This window comes from Apodemus sylvaticus, chromosome 3 (genome assembly GCF_947179515.1).
Source record: "Apodemus sylvaticus chromosome 3, mApoSyl1.1, whole genome shotgun sequence".
Taxonomy (NCBI): Eukaryota; Metazoa; Chordata; class Mammalia; order Rodentia; family Muridae; genus Apodemus; species Apodemus sylvaticus.
This window is the reverse complement of record NC_067474.1, coordinates 61949223-61962908: the sequence shown is the minus strand read 5'-3', so window position 1 is coordinate 61962908 and position 13686 is coordinate 61949223. Positions and strand designations below refer to the sequence as shown.

Sequence of the window (13686 nt, the reverse complement as noted above, 5' to 3'; positions counted from 1 at the left end):
CACTAAACAACTCTGGAACTATATCCATTTGAACATTTGTTATATATCCACAATGTGCCAGGAACTGTTTGGATCACAACAAAATAAGAAAATGAGGTTCCTGGGATAGTTCATCTTGATCGTCAACTTGACTGATTGATAGGTACCTAGAAGCCTAGTAAAGCATACGTCTGGACATGTCTTTAAAAGATTAATTCAGGGAGAAGGGCTGTGCGTGAATATTGGTAGTCCCACCCAGCAGACTGGGGGCCAGAGAGAGTAGGACAGGAAGAGGCCCCACAAGCACTGGTTCTTCCTCTATTTCCTGGACACCGTGATGGGAACTGCTCCACTCTGTCACACCACGAAGGTGAACTTCTGACAACGTACAGCAAAATAAAATAAGCCCTTCCCCCATGTAGCTGTTTTGTGCGGGTGTTTTGCCACAGCAAGGAAACGTAGGAGTAACATACCCGTGATGGTTAATTTCATGTGGCAACTTGACTAGACCTTTGGGTATCCAGATTAAAAGTTATTTCTGGATGAATCCGTGAGGGCATTTCCAAATGAAATCAGCAGTAGAGTCAGTGAAGCAAGTTAAGCAGGCTGCCCTCCCCAGGGTGATACGCATTATCCAATTTGTTGAGGAACCAAATAGAACAAAATGGAGGAGGGAAAACTTCCCTCTAACTGTACTGAGATACTGACCCTCAGCCGTTAGCTTCCAACAGGGACTTAACACCACTCCATTTCCTGAGTCTTTGGCCCTTGACAGACAGTGGGACTTCTCACCCTCAACAATCAAATAAGCTAATTCTTCATTAATCTCTTTCTCCACCTCTCTCACACAGCCATGTGTATGTATGTGCATGTACCCCGTTTCTATTTCTGTGGAAAACCCCAATACAAAGGTCTAGTAAGAGTATGAGGCAGTGGGGGCTAGTAAGGACAGATACAAACAGGAGAAGACAGGCTACAGAATTCCAAATGCGACAAGGAAGAAAGAAAATTAGAGGAAAGTCAGAGACACTGAGTTTTAAGGGAGAGATGTAGCATTAATAATTTCTCTATGCACGTAATTAGTGAGTGACTTTGTTTCTGTAACTAGCGAGATAATGGCTTTTATGAACCAACTAACATAACTTGCAGTTACACACAGCTCTACTTTCTGTGAAAATGAACCTAAATCATGCCTCAGAAGCTTGTATTAGCACCGAAAGCATGCAGAATTATAAGCCATCTTTCAAGCAATTTGATTATCACTGTTAAGATTTACACGGCTGAGAGCTATGCCTAATGCACATATCAAGTCGTTGTTTTTAAGCTGCCAATAATTTAGGTTTTATGAACAGATCTATAATATCATAGGAAGACAGCAGAGCAATCACAGGAGAGATTCCTCCGCAGAAGGAAGAAACCCTGCTGTAAGCCTTTCGGCAGTTTGCCCCGCAAGGCAAGGAGCCTGTGTTTGAACATCTTAAGCACTCAGCCTAAAACACTGTGCACAGCAAACCTAGAAAAGCACCTTCTCATCTCGCTTCCTCACTTATATTTCTCTTCCTCCTTTGCCACGGGTTAAGAACCAAATGATTCATGGAAAGATATTTTTCTTTAGCTGTTGAAGGATATTGAAAAGGCTACTTTTTAAAATTTAATCTTTAAAAAAAACTCAGGGGCTTACAAAAAAATCGTAGGAAAACAGAATATAAAATCAGCTCCATAGACATGAAAGAGGCCCATGGAAAAAGGCAGGCACAGAGGAACTGATATTTCCCCAGCCAATAGGCAGCAAGGGTGCAAAGCCAGCCAAAGCAGGCTAACCAAGCTTGGAAGAAAGTGGCTATTGTGGAGCCTGTCTCACAGAAATACTGCTCTGTATAAATGAATGAAAAGTCTCTTTGACCCTAGAACAGGACTGGGTGGTCACTAACAGTGTACCTAGCCACCGTCCCTGTGGACAGCTAGTAATGATGTACCTAGCTAGCCGTGCCTGGAACTTCAGTCCGATTCTCTATTCCTTTTAGTGGAAGTAAACATCTTGATGGTTCATGGTATTCAAGGAAGTTTCAAACACAAGTGCTCTTACCCTCCCTCTGTGTTCTTACGACATCTTCTAAGTATGAAATGTGCCTTTGTTCAGATTGGATACTGGTGAGGAAATAATTCTTAAGGACATAGATTTGCCTGAGGTCACTGGGTGACCAGAAACACTAACTCAGCTAGAAACCATATGCCTGGTTTCTGAATCTCTTCCTCTCCTCATAATTCAAAATGGCAGCAAGACTGTAAGTAAAAACCAGACAAGCTTTTTCTATGCTTCATGTCTAATTCTGAGAGGCCATCTACAGCTAGATTATAATTTAATAATAAAAAAACAAACAGGAACAACAATGGAAAGTAACACTCTCCACCTCTCTTGCTTTTCAAATAGTAGCAACACAACTAAGTCCTAGACGGAAATGCTAAGGCACCGTACTCTTGGGTTACAAATCTAATTTTAAGGCACCATACTCTTGGGTCATGACTAATTTCCAGTCCATCTCTGACCCTGATTGTCCCTGAGGCTCTAACTCATCCTGGTTCTAAAGAGGTACAGTAGGGGAGGGGGAACACCAAGTTAACAGAAAAAAGGGACGGACAATCATGCCAACTGTTAACTAAGGTGCTCTCCTGGGGCACCTCCCCTTTCCCTACCTTGGCAAAGCTAACACTTGGCTATTTAACATTTCCCCACACATGTGCACATCTGTCATGGTCAGTCTGTCCTCTTTAATTTCTGAAATGAACCACAGAAAGCACAAATAACAGGACTTCACCTGACCACAAAGAACCAGTGGGCTGGGCGCTAAATTCCTTCAGGGCTCAAGATGCTCTGTGCATTTTATTTGAGGAGTGTCGGATTATAAAACCGGGGAGGGTAACATTAAGCTAATTTTGGTTCTCTCACCTGAAACTGACATGCGCATTTCAAACCATCTCCATCTTCTTTGCAGACACCTCCATATTTACACGACGATTCATCACACACTCTGAGGTCAGATTCTCTCAGATTTAATTCTGCAAAGAGAGGAAAACATTGTTTCATGTGTATATACAACTATACACATACTACACACACACACACACACACACACCACAATGTACACTGATTAATAAAAGCACAAATGCACGAGGCATCTCATTCACTGGTATAATAACAGACAATATAAAAAAGTTATGGGTGCCAGAGAGATAGACGGCTCCAAAGTAAACTTTTGTGAAGCACCTACTACACAAACATGAGAGGCAGAGTTCAGACCCAGAACCTACACAATAAGCCAGGCCTCTTACTACAGCTGTGACCCCAGACAGGGGGATCTCTAGGGCTTGCTGGCTTTCAGCCTACTGAGAAAAATATAAACTCTTGGTTTAGGGAAAGACCCTCAAAGGAACAGTTGGAAAGTGACAGAAGTCACCAGCACAGACGCCTGTGCATGTATTCACACACACACACACACACACAGGTACAAATACATAAATTTTTAAAAACAGAAAAGCAAGTTCCTGTCAAAATGTTCAGAATACCCCAAAGAGAATCTTAAGCTATATTTCTAAAAGGAACTTTATCCCAAAAGAATCTCAAAATTTAACAAAATTTCCAAAGATGAATCTATGAAATTTTTCTATTTGGGTTTGCTAAACTCTAATGTTGTGAATGTCTTGAAAAGGTTAGACTCTGTCTGGTGAGTAACTCAATTTTAAGGATAACCAATAATAAAGTTTATTGCATCAGTATTCATTCCAGGAAAACAATTTTAGTTACAAAAAATTATAAAAGTAACTTGAATTTTATACAATAGGTGATGGGTTCATAAAAAGAGAGAGGAGTTTAGAGAATGGTATTTGGCAGTGTTGGGGGAAGGGGGTGCCTAGGCGGGCCCATGCAGGCACCCTTTCCCCCTGAGGGACCAGACACACACAGACATGGTATAGAATAGAGTTTATTCAGGGTAGAGGAAGGGAGAGAGAGAGAGAGAGAGAGAGAGAGAGAGAGAGAGAGAGAGAGAGAGAGAGAGAGAGAGAGAGAGAGAGAGAGAGAAGAGAAGAGAAGAGAAGAGAAGAGAAGAGAAGAGAAGAGAAGAGAAGAGAAGAGAAGAGAAGAGAAGAGAAGAGAAGAGAAGAGAAGAGAAGAGAAGAGAAGAAGTGGAGGAGTGGAGGCCGGCCATGGCCATGTGGAGAGAGGGGGGGAAGGGAGGGGAGCCCAAGAGGGGCAGAGAGGTGAGAGTGCAGAGAGAGAGGGGGGGGGAGGGAGGGACGGACAGAGGGGGACCAAACAGCCCCTTTTATAGTGGGCCAGGTCTATGGGGCGGGGCATAGCTGGCTGTTGCCAGGTAATTGTGGGGTAGAGCTTACACAGAATACTAACAATAGGTAGGCATGGAACATTTATGAGCACAAAATTAAGGAGATTGAGATGTTCTCTCCCGTTAAAACTTTTAAATGGTCAAGTTGAATAAAGTTACCATAGGAAGCAAAGTCCAGCACCAAATTCATTTCTGGCCCGAGACTATCAGCCCTGCACTAGAAGTGGCACATTCAACTTCCTCAGAAACTATTCCGGCTTCCAGGTTACTGCTAAGTGGCACTGGGTAAGAATCATTGGATGCATTTTCCTTTCTTCCCATTGGGAACTAGAGCCACAACAAACGCACATATGCAAACAGTAAACAAATGTCTGTCTTAACAGAAACAGAGGGGGATGCTCTCAGCCCACCACTGGACTGAGCACAGGGTCCCCAATGGAGGAGCTAGAGAAAGGATTGAAGGAGCTGAAGGGGTTTGCAGCCCCATAGGAGGAACAACAATATGGACCAACCAGTGCCTCCAGAGCTCCCAGGAACTAAACCACCAACCAAAGAATACACATGGAGGAACCCATGGCTCCAGCCTCATATGTAGCAGAGGATGGCCTTGTTGGACATCAAAGGGAGGAGAGGCCCTTGGTCCTGAGAAGGCTCCATGCCCCAGTGTAGCAGAATGCCAGGACAGGGAAGCGGGAGTGGGTGGGTTGGTGAGCAGGGGTAGAGGGGATGGGATAGGGGGCTTTCAGAGGGGAAGCTAGGAAAGGGAGAGCATTTGAAATGTAAATAAAGAAGATATCTTTAAAAAAAAATCTCAGCATAGTCATGCTCATATACACCGAGAGGCCAAAGCAAACCTCCAGGCAGCACCTCCTGCCAGCTGCAGTGCAGAGGCTGATTAACTCTAGGAAAAGTACAAGATGTCTCTTGTACTCTGCATCACGATGAGGTAGGTCCTGGATCAGACCCACTTCCCCAGCAACCCACTATCCCTGGTATTCAAAGCAGGGTTCCTGGACCAAGTCAAAGGATTCCAATGTGTAGTGACAGCTACCTAGAGGTATCTCATGGGCCTCCTCAAGTCATCTCTTTGCACGCTCTGCAAGGGTGTCTATGGTGTGCCTGGTCAAAGAGCTGGTAACTGGTAAGCTGAGCCAACAAGTCTTACACAGATCAACACTTTGTAGCACCAAGTCGTGGATTAGGGTAAGAACAGTTTATATACCTGTGGGTTACAGCTATTTTTTTCTTTGTCTTAAATAGGTCCCAAGGTCACAGCAAAATTTTGCACTTAAAACAAGATAGCCAATACAGTTCTTTCACTGTTCTGTTCTACAAACCCACCTACAGAAGGTGGGGTCTCAGTTCTAGCTGGGGCTGTCTTGGGTTCTTAGACCTTAAAAGCCTTTGGGTTCTCTCCAGATTTTTTGCTTGCCTTTTCTTCCCTCTGTAAAAATATATTGAGCTTTCAAGAATCCTTGATATGGGCCTTTTTTTTTTCTATATCTAGTCAATAGAAATTTATAGCAGGTCCACTTCCAAATGCTTCACATTCTAAGCTTCAGAGCCTAAGAAGATCCTGTTGTGTATAGTTAGAGCTGCCACCACACACACATAAAGATAAACGAAAGCCATCAACTCAAGGTGTCAGCAAAAAGAAAGACAGGTGTCAAGGAACACGAGGCCACCATACCACACTGCATCCACTCCTTTCAACTACTGTTGTAAAAAAATAAGCAAATGACTACATTTAAAAAAAAAAAATCAATCGTCTTCATATAAGCCGGGTCACAGATGCAAACCATTAAATATTATCCCGATAATGTATTAAGACAAACATTTTTAAGCGAAGGGCTTACATCTTTTGTGCTTCCTCATACATTTCTGGATTTGTCAAAAGCACCATGATTTCTGGCTTCTCTATTTCCTAACTAGCATGCCAACCAAAGACTTAGCTCAAACTCAATACAGGACTCTGAGCGTCCTTGAGAAGAGGACACTCCGCTACCTGTCAGCGGTGACGATGACACACCTGCCTTCCTCTGAGCCCAAAATGGAAGCTCAGTGAAATGGATGCGCCATTGCTAAGGCTCTCAAAAAACAGTCTCTCCAAATAAAATACACACACACACACACACACACACACATACCACCCAGAGGGTAGCTCAAAATAAAAACAGTTTGCTCTGGTTGCCAATCTGCCCAGTTCTCATATATTATAAAACCTGTCTCTGATTTCATTCACGTTTCAAGACTGGGAAACAAGGCACAGGAGGGGCAGGAACCCTGCTGAGGAGGAACTAGCACTGCCAGAGCTCAGACTGTTGGCGCCACTCACCAGAGGTTCAGGCTACAGTCCAAACCAGAACTCAGCAGCCCTCCGGATGATACGGCTGTGTTACCACCTTTCCAGCACACAGGGAAAAGTCCTGTTTGGCTAGCACTCATGGAGAACCAAAAGACACTAAATTCCTTAACGTGACCAGAGAACTTGGGGCTTCTCAATCTGGACTGGGTATTTGGGGGAGATTATTGATCGTCACTGAGCTGTCTTGTGCAGGGACAGTGTTGAGTGACATTTCTGGCCTCTACTCCCTAGCTGTGACAAGCAAAACGCCTTCAAACTTTACCAAATGACCCCTGGGGAGACAAGAGCGCTCCCAATTGAAAACCGCTGTGAAAATGAAATCAATGGCTTTGCACTCTATTCTTCTCTAACAAGAGTGTCCAACCCTTCAGCACTGTGACATGATGCCATCTATAAACCACGCTGGACCACATTCGAGGCTATCCTGAGGATACAAGTAAGACACCCTGCAACACAATCACTGTAAGCAGTAACCTCCAAGAACCTAACATATGACAGACACGTTTTCTATTACAGAAGAGGGCCCTACACGCAAAGTCAGGGCGGGCTAAGGCTCAGGGTAGTGGTCCCACATGCCCACAGGCTGTAATGTCTCCATGTCCAGTGACAATGGCTTCCTCAACTTCAGGTACCCCACCTGCCTTTCCCTTCCTGTAAGGGCATTTTCTTTAAAGACAGTAAAATCTCATTCTAATGATATGACAGGTTTGTTTGTTTTTTTTTGGTCTTCCCCTTTTCTGGCATTTATTTATTTGGGGGAAGGGCATACCACAGTACACATGAGATCAGAAGACAACCATCCTATGGGTTCCCCTGTCATAAAACTTGTCAACAAGCACCTTTACCCACTGATCCATCTCACTGACCCTCCAATCCCTTCCTTGACCCTTTATAGCAGATTACACTGTTTCCCTCCACTTCTAGAATAATGTTTATTATCCTCCAACCCCAACCACTTCTCATTTTTCTCTATACACTCTCTTCTCTCTCTGCCCTCCCTCTCCCCCTCACTCCCTCTCTCCACTCACTCCTCCTCTCTCTGTCTCTATCTCTCTCTCTGTTATTTGCTGTTGTCTATTTTGTTTTTTCCAGGCAAGGTTTTTTCTGTGTAGTCCTTGCTATCCTGGACTCAATTTGTAGGCCAGGCTGGCCTAGAGAACTCACAGAGATCCTCCTGCCTCTGCCTCCTGAGTGCTAGGATTAAAGGCATGTGCCACCACAGCGGGTTCCTTTGTTCTTTCTATACTGTCAAGTTCAGGGCAATACACTCTAACTACCAAGACTAACCAAGGTGTGCCATTCTCTGAAGCCTACAGACCAAGATCCGTGGCACATGGACTCCTCCAGGGTACTGTCACGCTGCAGAATGCCAGGGTACTTCAGCTCCATCACAGGAGGGGCTGTTATGAGACAGTGTCACCCGACTAGCTAAGCCCATATACACACTGCTGTAATTATGTCGCTTCAACATTCCCTAGAAGTGAAAATCAATTGTTCCCATGAAAGCTAAACTAGGAGAGCTGGCAGAGGTGAGCTCCTTCAAAAACAAATGGACTCACGCTCGCAATTATGCATTCACAGGTCTTTAGGTTCCTTTTCAAAGGGATGAGAAATGGACTCTGTAATTAACACATTATGAACATGGACTTTATGCGAGTTTTCAAAATATCATTTAATATATATATAAAATAATAATATATAATTATAAGTAATATAAATATGATATTATATAATTAATATTATATATATATATTGGCTTTTAATTTCTAAATGCCTATAGACCCATTGGCTTTACTTTGTCATTACTGCAAAGAAAATTGCAGGGAGTTTGTATGTTTGTCATAACCAGCTCTCTTCTATAACTAGAGATAAGATTATCTAAGAAATTACAAAATAATTTTTTTTAAATCTGTTTCTGTGGAAGCACCTGTTTCATGCGCACCCATCTCTGCCGCAGACTACCTGCTATGGCCTCTGCTTCCTCTCTGCCCCTACATCCAGGAGTCTGAGCAGATCCGTGTGGCACAGCCTGCTTCCCTCCTCTGTGGACTATATCAGCTCGGCCCACTTGCAGCACATCTCCATTTCTAGGTCTCAGTTCCCAATACCCCTGCTTTTTAAATTGAGATAAACTATACCATGCATTTATTAATCACTTTGTGATTCCTAACTTAGAGCACCTTTCTCAAGTATCAGAACCCCACGGACCCATGCAGGAAGTGGGTTCTTACCACAGACAAATCCCTTCTGTCTGCAGGGATCCGCGTGCCTTTCTCTCTGGATCACTCCCTGGCCACTCTCTACCACACTGCTAACATCAAGCCCTCGGCCTTCACAGCCTTGCTAAAGCCAGACCCACTCGCCTTCACCCAGTCTGCAGGGCACTGCTAGGGAAGGCCCTCTCCATGAAGGCTTCCTGAGGCCTCCTCAGCACAGGAAGCTGTCACTCATCGCCAGGTGAGGCCCCAGCTGACTCCTCGCAAGGCATATTCAAACATGTTACCTTGTCTTCAGAAACACAACTTCAGTGGCTTTATAATCAGTCTACAAGTCGCTTGTATTTGGGGAAAACATCCTTTTTCAGAAAAGTATGTCCACTCAAACAACAGGGTCCTGATAGGTGGCTTCATTCCCTCAAAGATTATTCTGGAATATGTGCCCAGCTGTCCACTAAAAGCATGCCCATAGACCCTATCTATGCTGGAAACTAAAAAATATGGAAAGGTTAAATAGCTACACTATCCCCCACCTGAAACATTGTGGTAGAGTCAGGGAATCTTATATACTGATTTAAAGATTCGTTTTATATAATACAGAAATATTTCATAAAGGCTGTGCGAATGTTTAAATGAAAAAGAACATAAAACTATATATAAACATAATTATATTTTTATATGCATACAGGAAAGACCAGCTAGGAAAAATAAAAAATGGTAACAGTGACTGTTTTCTGCCAGTTCTAACAAGTGACTTTTTCCTCTTTTGGTTATTATTAAATTGGGGATTGGGGTGATGGCTCAATGTGATTTCAAATCAAACCAGAGGCAGCTTGCTACATCATGAGCAAAATCGTAATGTGTGTGTTGGGGGGAGGGGGTTGTCTATGAGAGCCAAGTTCCCATGCTTAGCCTTTCTGGTCCAATGAGATAACCTGTTCAACGACGCCTAGAACACATAGACAACAACAAAGATCAACCCCTCCCTGGCCATGATGTCAACCCCTAAGCCATCTGAGAGGCAGACACATCTAATGACATCTAACAACACAAAGGCTAAAAAGATAAAGTCAAGGTAAATCAAGAAACAGATGTAACTGTTAACTTCAAGCTCCAGAGAATCACAAGAATTAGAAATTAAATTTCCTTCAAGTCGTTTGCTAAATTAACATTATCACAGTCTCTATCTCCTATCAGGGCATGGTGACAAAGAAAATAAACTTATTCCGTAATGCTAATGCAGCCTACATTGATATTAAAATGCCTTCTCTAAGCTATATTTAAATGACAGAAGCTGCTCAAGGGCCATAGGATCGCCTGTCTCCAGTGTTCCTGACATCAGCTCTGCATGCTACTGCCAAACCAGCTTTGCTAAACAACACTTTGATCCTATCCTCCACCTCCACACCCAAATCGCATCATCCCCCTGCTGCCTCCTTCAGTACTAAATGCTCCAAGCAAGGTGACAGGGAGGACGCATTGCAGGTTCAGATGAGAGAACAGACCACCAAGAGATCCCAAGCTGGTGAAAACACCAGCTTCTGGCCAAGGATGCAGGACAGCAGTGGTGCCTCCCGCTTCCCATCTCCAGGGTACTGACACCAGCTTGGCAAACCTGTGTGTTTTCCTCTCACAGATACATAAAGTGATCTATTATGGAGCTTGTTAAAAATAATGATGACAAATCTCCACATTTCCTGACACGATACATTAGCCTTATTAGCTTCCCCAATCCCATACGCACAAAGACTAGAAATGTAGTCCAATGTATTCTTACCACTACATACGCAATGGTGGTGTGGTTATCTAGCCAACACAAAGCCCCAGGTTCAAATCTCCAATGCCACCAAAAGTACAATAACTAAGCTTTTCTAATCCAATCTTTTTGTAATGTCTACAAAAGAATTCCTCGGGGCTTGGGAGATGGCTCATCATGTAAAGGCACTTGCCATGCTCCTGACAACCTGAGTTGGAGCCCCCCAGAACCCATAAAAACCAGATCACAGCTCAGTCTCTGCAATCTCAGCTCTTCTGACAGAGATAGGAGAGAGAGAGACAGGGGAAGCCCAAGCTCACAGGCCAGCTAACTTGAAGTACACAGTGAAAAACCCGCAAAGGGACTAGGTCTCCGCAAAGGTGGAATGTGACGAGGACACCTGAAGCTGTCCTCTGGCCTACACAAAAGGATGTATGCTCACATACCACGCTTGAGAGAAAAACAGTAACTACAGTGCTTTCTTGGAGTTACTGGGACTGGTGGTTCAGGACCACAGTATGATTCAGGTTTCTTCCCGAAGTGAAGACATGTTCTTAGGCGGTAACAATGGCATTGGGCGGGTGTATAAAACCCACTGAACTGCAGGTTTTACATGGCAAAGAAGATGTGGCCCCAGCCGGGCGGTGGTGGTGTACACCTGTAATCCCAGCACTCGGAGGCAGAGGCAGGCGAATTTCTGAGTTCGAGGCCAGCCTGGTCTACAGAGTGAGTACCGGGACAGCCAGAGCTACACAGAGAAACCCTGTCTCGATAAAACCAAATCCAAAAAAAAAAAAAAAAAAAAAAAGAAGATGTGGCCCCTTCTGTAAATCAGATGAAACCACCATGCTACTTAATACGGGAATTTGGGACAACTAACCAGCACTCTGAGGTGGTTAAGGCACAGCCTGGCAGAGCACCTCCTGGCCTTCCACTCATCAGCCGCGTGACCACAGTAATCAACCACCCTGTACAAGGGAGACAGGACCTCTCTTAAGATGTTGGTGGAGGATTACAGACACGGAGGGCCTTCGAGCAGTAACTTCACAGCTGTTAGCATCTGTGCTGGAAAAGGTTAAGAGAGCATGGTGCCAACTCTGAGAGCATTCCCACACACCTCTCGTGGCCATAGATATTAAAATCGTGTCTTTATCCTTTCACCAAACAATTTCATGTCTAGGAAATTATGACAGAAAAGCAAAATATGCAACATATGAAAAACATCTTCCATATCTATCCTTCCTGTTATTTCTGCTTTGACGTTGTCTAGCTGTGTTGCTGGAATTCTGAGGCTCAAGTGATTCTCCAGCAACAGCCTTCCTTCCCCGTAGCTGGTCCGTTGCATGTGCATCCACATCAAAACATGTTCATCTTTTCTTTTTTTTTTAATTTATTATATGTGAGTACACTGTAACTGTCTTCAGACACCAGAAGAAAGCATCAGATGTCTTTTCTCTTTTCGGATGGTTGCGAGCCACCATGTGGGTGCTAGGATTTGAACTCATGACCTTTTGGATGAACAGTCGGTGCTCTTACCCACTGAGCCATCTCTCCAGCCCCCATATTCATCTTTTCAAACACCACCCTAAGTATCCATCTGTGGGGAATTAATTAAATAAATTATTGATAAACCGTTAATCAGAGACCGAAGAGTGTGAAAGAAGACCCGAGCGCTGGAGAGATGACTCAGTGGTTAGGTTCACCACTGCTCCTGCAGGGGACCAGAGCTCAGTGCCCAGCACCCGTGCCAGGCCGCTCCCAATCATCTGTAACTCCAACACTAGAGAATCTGACTCCCTCTGCTGGTCTCCTTATAAACACACACACACACACACACACACACACACACACACGAACGCACGCACGCACACGCACATAAATAAAATGAATTCATACACACATAAATAAAATGAATCATTAAGAAGACAAAGACCCACCATAAAATGTAAAAAACAGAAAAGCAAAATATAAAATGGCACGTGATCATACACTCATTTTTACTTTGCATGTGCATTTGCTTACATACATGTTTTAGAATTGTGCACTTAATATACAGCCTACCTTTACAGACAGGGTCTTACTATGTAGCCTCGGCTAAAACAGAACTTGCTATGTTGAACAGGCTATCCTCAAAGTCATAAAGATCCACCTGCCTCTGCCTCTTGTGTGCTAGGATTAACCATTTTTAAAAAATGAACAGATCTGAATAGGAATGAAGCTTAACAATATATGAAGCCACAAGCAACAAAAAAAATATAGACTGGAAAGAGCTTATGACTCAAACACGTAATTCTAAAATCCAAGAGAGCACCACGCCAAGTTCGTAAATCCCTTATCTCTCTCTGGAGAGAAGCTAATAACAGAGTTAATAGTAATGCATTAAAAATAGTTCTGTTACAAGGCTTTTAACCCCATATTTTAAAAGGCCTCAATGTGTTGAAGTCACCACCTCACCAAACTTAAAAAGAAATTTACATTTTTTAATTCATTAAAGAATTCTATCTACATATGTAGGAAAAATGAAAGCCAACAAATATCAAATTAATTGAAGATGGTTGATTGTAACAGAAAAATAAAAAATGTTGGGGAAGAAGTGGAAGATGCGGGGTCACACAGGCATCACAGTCACGTTAACCTCCAACCCTTAGCTTTGGTTGCCTTTGCTATAAGACAGAAACGTTCCTGTTGGCCCCCCAAAGCCATACCCCAAGTCACTGAACCTTTGTGACATTCCCCAGTGTCGCCAGACAATTAATGTCTCTCTGCTCATCTCCTTAATGGAATTGAGCTTTTATTTCCTGAACCTCTGTAACACTAACAGATATGAGGTTTCTTTGGGGGAGGGACAAAACTGATTACAATGTTGACAGAACCCGTGTTTATATTAAAATCACTGCATTGTATAATTTAAGAAAAAAGGAAAAGAAAAAAAAGATAGCTTGGCATGGTGGGGATATACTGTGATCCCAGTTCCAGGGAAGTGACATCAGACAGGCCTTGGCTGCAATGGAGTGCCTCATAAATGTG

General features: G+C 43.4%; 1 protein-coding gene across 2 annotated transcripts in view; it reads right to left on the bottom strand.

The window, feature by feature from the left end:
- The window catches only part of LOC127680792 (tomoregulin-1), a 127524-nt gene that overhangs the window by 57812 nt on the left and 56026 nt on the right, over window positions 1-13686 (bottom strand). For both annotated transcript variants that reach the window (XM_052176483.1, XM_052176484.1), the window contains one exon: window positions 2927-3036. In XM_052176483.1, the coding sequence (XP_052032443.1) occupies window positions 2927-3036 (110 nt within the window). The remainder of the gene's footprint in view (window positions 1-2926; window positions 3037-13686) is intronic.